At 57.9% G+C, this 7,071-nt stretch overlaps 1 protein-coding gene across 3 annotated transcripts in view; it reads right to left on the bottom strand.

The window, feature by feature from the left end:
- Positions 1 to 2,097: 2,097 nt before the first annotated feature.
- SARDH (sarcosine dehydrogenase) overlaps positions 2,098 to 7,071 on the bottom strand; it is an 88,626-nt gene continuing 83,652 nt past the window's right edge. For all 3 annotated transcript variants that reach the window (XM_011931111.1, XM_011931114.1, XM_011931113.1), the window contains 2 exons: positions 5,165 to 5,300; positions 2,098 to 2,552 (listed from right to left, as the gene is read on the bottom strand). In XM_011931111.1, coding sequence (XP_011786501.1) covers positions 2,427 to 2,552; positions 5,165 to 5,300 — 262 coding nt within the window. In that variant the 3' untranslated portion in view covers positions 2,098 to 2,426. The remainder of the gene's footprint in view (positions 2,553 to 5,164; positions 5,301 to 7,071) is intronic.

Raw genomic sequence — 7,071 nt, 5'->3', positions numbered from 1 at the left:
CTCCTTCTTTCTCTCTCTTTCTTTCTCTTTCTTTCTTTCGAGACGGAATTTCGCTCTTGTTGCCCAGGCTGGAGTGTGTAGTGGCGCGATCTCAGCTCACCGCAACCACCACCTCCTGGGTTCAAGCGATTCTCCTGCCTCAGCCTCCCGAGCAGCTGGGATTACAGGCATGTGCCACCATGCCCAGCTAATTTTGTGTTTTTAGTAGAGACTGGGTTTCACCATGTTGGTCAGGCTGGCCTCAAACTCCCGACCTCAGGTGATCCACCTGCCTTGGCCTCCCAAAGTGGTGGGATTACAAGCGTGTGCCACCGCACCCGGCCAGTGTAGGCACTTTCAAAATAGTTTCCTCGGAATTCCTGAGAGCGTGTACCCAGGCACAGTGAGCGTCATGGTATCAATAGTTCCAGAAAAAAATGTTAACAACAGCTATGAAACGGTGTGTTTAGAGTCGAGGTCTGGAAGACCTGACTCGGGGTCCGGGGAGGTGGGTCTTGTGATGTGGACCCTGGGTGGTGCGCTTGGGAGCCATGGCAGGGCCAAGATCTCTTGCAGCCCAGGGATAGAGCCCACAAGTGGTGAGCTCGGGAGGCGAGTCACGGAGGCTGCGCTCACATCAATGCCCCATGCCCTCTCGGAGGGGCCAGGTTCTCTCTCTGCAGGGGCGGGGGAAGCACACAGGGTACAGGGAGCGGGGGGCTGGGTTCTCTCTCCTTGGGACAGGGTGGTGCCGTCGCATGCGTTCCCCAGCTGCAGCCACGAGAAACAATTTGGAGTGGAACCTGGGCTCTGACCTCCCCTCATCCTCAGCCTTCCCCCAAGGACGGGCCGTGAGATCAGTGTGGTCACCGGGCCAATCCAGGGGTCTGTGGCCAAACCGCAGACCCGGAGGAAGCAGGCCAGGCCATCTGGGGAGCCGGCTCCCCTCCTCTCCTCCTCTGGCTCCAACAAAGCTGTCTCATCCAAGAGCCAGGCCCACCTATGAGCGAGGGGAGGCTGCAGGTGCTCCTTCAGCCTGAAGCATGTGAAAGCCAGAGGCCCCCACCCCACTCTCCAGCCGCATCCCCCTCCCCAGACTCCTGGAGAAGGCCAAACCCGCCTTTCACAGCCATCTGTGACCCAAACGTCTGCCTGCAGCTTTGTTGAGCTCAGTCCGCAGCGGGCCGTGTGGCCTGGGAGCATCCAAAGGCAGCTGGGGCCTGCCAGGACTGCTGCCCCCAGATCACCACTTACTGTGCGTGTGGCTCTGTGGGGCCCCAGCTCCACGATACCCCCAAGCATCTGCCACCCGCTCTTCCCAGATTGCAGGGCACGCCTGGCAAGACTGCACAGTGCCACTCTGACGGGCCTGATCTGAACCTGGGCTCGGGGGCATGAGGGAGAGGACTGAGCACGTGGGATGGACAGAGATGAACACCCCTCCCAGGCAGGAGAGGCAGAGCTGCTTCTGACACACAGGCAGTTATCGGGGGGAAGAGAAAGCAGGCAGTGGAGCCACCCCATCTCAGGGCAGCGTGCCGGGCAGAGCCTAAGACAGGGTCCTCCTGCAAAGGCCGGACAAGGACGAAGGCATGGGCAGGAATTGCATTCAAATCAACAGCAAAGGCAAAGGTCACCTAGAAGGGGGGACTCCACCAGACTCTTACCCAGCAGCACGTCCCTCCTGCCTGAGCCTGGTGAGCAAGGGGCTCAAGGGGAAACTGAGGAAGGAGCTTGCACTTCTGGGTGGGTGAAGAGGGCACCCATCTGAGGCCCCGCCCGCTCCCTGCTTTGGCTCCTCTGTTCCCGGGCTGCTGATTCTCAGGAGGCTTTGCCACCTGAAGAACCAGGAGGTCGAGTAAGGGAAGAAGAGCTTTCCAGCTCCTGTGCTGACCTGAGATCCGAGAGGCACCACCCTGTAGAATGGCCTTGGTCCCAGGCCTCCATGTGCACTGTGGCAGACGGTACCAGTCGATCACTGATGACAGACAGTGCCAGCCGATCACCGCTCTTTCCTGACCCAGACACAGCCTCATGCTCTTCAGCCAAGTGCCCCAGGGAAGCCCACCACCGATCGGTCAAGCTGGGAGTAAAAGATGAAGCCTATTTGCTTCCCTGTTTTCATGTGGGGCTTATCAAGTATTTACTAAGCACCTTCTAGAAGCTTGGAGATGACTACAAGCCATGGTCCCTGAGCCCAAGACACTTACAGGCTTGTTTTCTGGGAGGACTGGGGTGGATTAGAGACCGCCTTCTGGTCGGTGACCACATGATGGGCCATCTTGGTCTCTATCCGTATCTGGTTTGGGGGTTTTAGCAGGACTAGGCCTACACTAAGGACAGGGAGGGCCCAAGTTCTGGCCGGGTCCAGGGTCCTGGGATCCAGGGCCATTTGGGACCTGTGGGAATGGATGGACAGCATGTGATGGGGCATGGGGTCTGTGCCCTCAGTATGTTCCCTTCACCCTCTTGTTGTCAGGATCGAAGGGAGACTTCAGGTGGGCCCGGGCACCGTAGGTCACCCCCATTCTCTCCAGGGCATAGTCCCCGCTCTTCACAAAGTCCCGCGAGACCTAGGAGCAGAGGTGGGGATGAGGGTCACTATCTGTTGGTAGGTACAGGGCTCACGCCTGCCTGCTTCTCTGGAGGAGGGGGTCTTGGTCTTGCTGCCTGCCCTGTGGGCAAACTCATCCCTGTGCCAGGGCCTCCTTCCCGAACCCAGGCATCGCCCCAGAGCAGGTGGAGTTCGTGTCCATGTGATCTCGAGTTGGACATGGGCGTCTGGGGTCCGGCAAAGCCAAGGTCTGGCAGCCAGTACGACTTCCACAGGACAACATACCTCCTGCCCTAGCGATTCCAGATGTCTGGGAAACAGCAGAAACACGGTGGCTTCCCCGGACCCGGGCCGGAGCAGCGCCGAGGCTGGCGGCCAATCCGGCTCAAATCCCTCTGGGCAGGGGCGGCTGGAACAGCCTTCTAGACAGCTTGGCCTCTGCGTGCTCCCTATCCCACACCCTGGCTGGACATCCCCAGCAAGCCCTCGGGAACTAGTCAGCCCCAGGTGCAGGTGCTCTCAGGGCAGGAGGAGGGCGTCACCTCCAGCCTGGTGCAGCTGGTGACGCTGGGCACTTTTGCCACGGCTGCTATGAGGAGGGCAGGCCAGGCCACTCAGGGAAGCTGTTCTCCTATTACAGCAATTAAACCCAAGGCCAGGGCCACAGGAGGGAGTCTCGGGTTCTACTCTGGGAGTCAAAGGGCTCCTTCTTGTTCCTGGCAGCTCAGGACTGGATGAAACAAAATAAAAAACAAATCAAGCTTTTTCTGTGACAGGAGCTTTAGGAGTGGCGCTTCTGAGCCATGTGTGCACCTGCAGGGCTGAGAGTTCTGAGCTGCCCCCTGCAGGAAGGCAGCATGGAGAGCTGGTGGACTTCAGATGTCCCCAGGCAGGCACAACTCAAAGGGGGCACCTGGCCTTGCTAACAAATACCCACGAGGCAGAAACTCCTTCTCCATCTCGGAGCCTTTCCCTTCAATGACCAGGTTTCCCTATCTTAGGAAGAAACCTCTGCTACCCCACTTGGGTGTTAGAAAATGTTTAACAACAGCTTTGGAGTAAGGTGGGCGTGACTGTGGCGTTTGCCCATTTCCATGGTGCAAATGCTCTGGACAGCCCTGATGGAGGGGCAGAAGATGTGCACCGGTGGCTCTGGGTGCATCGACTGGTTCCCCGGCTGCCTGCCTGGACGCCATTGAACCTCGGCTTCCCTGGTCATGTTGGTTATGGACCCATCCCTGACTCTGGAGAAAGGTGAGCATTACTGTTCTTTGAAGAAATGGCAACGGAGCCTCCCCTCCCCAGCCCACCCTGGCATAGAACCCATAAACTCTGGTTTGGCTGGGCCCCAGGGCTGTGGCCTGTATGACGGCCCTGCATGGTAGGTGAGTGTCCACATTTTATAAATGAGGAAACTGAGGTTCTAAGAGAGGATCCTTGTCCAAGGTCACAAAGCAAGTAAAAGGCAGATCCCAAAGCCTGGTGGCATCAAGTGTGTCCTGAGCCTCCCAGCTCCACCACCAGACTCAGCCCCATGGGCTGTCACTTCCCCACATCTCCACAGGACCATGGCCTTGCCTGAGGCCTGGCGGTGTCCCCTCCCCCTTGGGCCTTCGAGCTGGGCCTGCGCATGTTCTGCAGCTCTTGCTAAGACTGCTCTGTCTCCAGCCTACCCCTCCTTGTGGCTTCTCCCAAGCGCTCCCTCCCTCCCCAATTCCCTCTATGTGCCTAGCAGGGACTCAGGCTGGAAGGTTCTGGAGCCAGGCCAGCACCTCCCAGCCTCACTTAGGGCTTGGGCCAAATGTCAGATCTGCTCCCATGGAGAGAAGTGACCCTCCTCACCGGCACCAGAGGCGCCAGAAAGATGGGAAAAGGAGGTGGAGGTACAGACCACCCCTTCCCCTTCTGGGGAGGCTGCCCACCTCCTGCCCCACCACCCCTGGCCACCCAGAGCTGTCCTGGGACTTGCTTCTGGGGGCAGTGCCTGCTCTTTCCAGACTGCTCCTGCCTCCTGCAGCCAGGGACCAGGGTCACCTGGTGGGTGTGGGGTTGCCTGGGGTCAGGGGTGTCTGGAGTGAGGAAAGAGAGGAGGATAGAAACATGGGTCGCTGAGTCTGAGTCTCTGGTTGGTCACCCTGGGGGCCACCCCTGCACCCCAGGCAAAGGGTGGGCCGTGGGCGGCTTGAGGTTTGGGTCTCTGGTGTCAGGAGCCGCAAGGCATCAGCCTGGCTGGCTGGCACCTCCTTCTAACCAAAAAAAGCCTGGAACCACCAAAGTCAGATTCTTCCAGAAAGAAAACAGAGAGCAGCTTTGGCTCTGCCCAGGCACAGCTGGGGAGTCTTCCACCTGCTGAGGCCTCTTCCTCTCCCTTCTCCTTCCCCCCTCCTCCCTCTCCCTCCTCCTTCTTCCTCTCTCCCCTTTTTCCTTCCCCCTCCTTCTCCTTCCTTCCTCCCCCTCTTCCCTCCTTCTTCCTCCTCTCCCTCCTCCCTCCTTTCTCTTCCCTCCTCCTCCTCTGGACCCCACCCGTCCTCCTCCCTGTGCCCAGCACACTCAGGGTGCAGTGCAGGGTGCTGGTTTGGAGCTGGGGAGGAATCGGCATTTGCCCTAGCAGGGTCAGAGAAGGTGACTCACCGGCCCACCACTGGGGTCATGGATGTAACCGTAGGCGATGGTCTTGTCGATGGCAAACCCAAAGTCGGCCCTCCGGACATGGCCCACCACTTGGCCGTTCCTCCAGATGGCCTCCAGGCCAAACATGGGTACTTTGCTGGAAGAAGCAGTAGAGAAAGCTGGGGCCCCAGAAACCACAGGGTGGGGACGCGTCCACAGTGGCCTGGAGAATGGGGGGCTGCATGATGCCCACCCAACCGTGGCTCCACACAGATAGGGCTGGCCGACTAGGATCTCACTGGTCCCCAGAGCCAGCCCAGCACCTGGCCTAGACACCACGGCTCAGGCTTCGAGTGAGTAAAAGGGATGAGCGGAAAACAACAAAACTAGGAGTAGACTTTGCTGTTTCCAGAAGCGAGCCCCGTATATTTGGGAGAGCCCCTGCCTCCAGTTTCCTTCCACTGCTCTTCAATTCTGTTTTTTTTCTTTTTTCTTTTTTGTTTTTTTGGTGTAGTGGCGCAATCTAGACTCCCTGCAACCTCCGCCTCCCAGGTTCAAACGATTCTCCTGCCTCAGCCTCTGGAGTAGTTGGGATTACAGGCACCCACCACCATGCCTGGCTAATTTTTGTATTTTTAGTAGAGACGGGGTTTCACTATGTTGGCCAGGTTGGTCTAGAACTCCTGACCTCAAGTGATCCACCCGCTTCAGCCTCCCAAAGTGCTGGGATTACAGGTGTGAGCCACTGCACCTGGCCAGGTTCATTTTTTTTCACAGTACAATATATACTTTATTCAAAGGACTTTGCTATATGTAATACATGAATGCTCACCATAAAAGCTTTAAAAATTAAAAGCAGGAAGACAAAGGAAAAAAGTAAGATAAAATCAAAGAAAGGCCAGCACCCAGGGCTAACTGGTAATACTTTGTTGCCAGTCTGCAGACTTCTCCAGGTGCAATGGGTTATCACGGCTGCAGCTGTGCAAAGGGGCCCCTGAATGGAAGGGCCAGGGTGAGGCTGAGGGGACCTCCTGCATCCTCACCCTGGAGTCACTGTTTGGGTCCCACCTGTCAATCGGATTAGGGTGAGGCTGGAAGGAGGTTTTGTAAACATGTTTGGTTTCACCCTAGTTTTCTTTTCTTTTCTTTTTGAGACAGAGTCTAGCTCAGTCACCCAGGCTGGAATGCAGTGGCGTGATCTCGGCTCACTGCAAGTTCCGCCTCTTGGGTTTACGCCATTCTCCTGCCTCAGCCTCCTGAGTAGCTGGGACTATAGGCGCCGCCACCACGCCCGGCTAATTTTTTTATTTTTTAGTAGAGACGGGGTTTCACCGTGTTAGCCAGGATGGTCTCGATCTCCTGAACTCGTGATCCGCCTGCCTCGGCCTCCCAAAGTGCTGGGATTAAAGGCCTGAGCCACCACGCCTGGCCTCGCCCTAGTTTTCATTCTCCGGTGAGGACACTGAGGTTCCAACTGCCTGGAGTCCCAGAGTAGAGCAGCAGGGCTGTTCTCTGTGACTCCACTGCCCGCATCCTCTCTGCGTCTGTCCTGAAACTGCAACAGTCCAGAGCCGCCGCGCAGGGCAGCGATTATGCAGCCTGACAGAAAACCCCTGAGCAGAGCGCACTGGGTCACAGGGGCTGTCCAAGGCCCTCCTAAACCCAGACATCAGGCTGCAGGTGCTTCCTGGAGGGTTTGCAGAAGGTCGGGGTCAGGCAGGCAGAAAGGACCCATGGACGCTGACCTGTATGCAAGGGGCCCTCTCCGGGAGCTGAGCTGATCCCGGGAGCTGGACAGGCTGTCACGTGAAAGGCAGAGCCTGACGGGCACCCAGGGAGAAGCCACAGGACGAAGACAACACGGCCCGGCTCACCCTCCCTCTCCCTTACCTTCCCTCTTCCCTCACCCTCTCTCTCCCCTCACCCTC

The sequence above is a fragment of the Colobus angolensis genome, unplaced genomic scaffold, assembly GCF_000951035.1.
Source record: "Colobus angolensis palliatus isolate OR3802 unplaced genomic scaffold, Cang.pa_1.0 Scaffold9, whole genome shotgun sequence".
NCBI classification, from domain to species: Eukaryota; Metazoa; Chordata; class Mammalia; order Primates; family Cercopithecidae; genus Colobus; species Colobus angolensis.
This window is presented reverse-complemented; position numbering and strand designations above follow the sequence as displayed.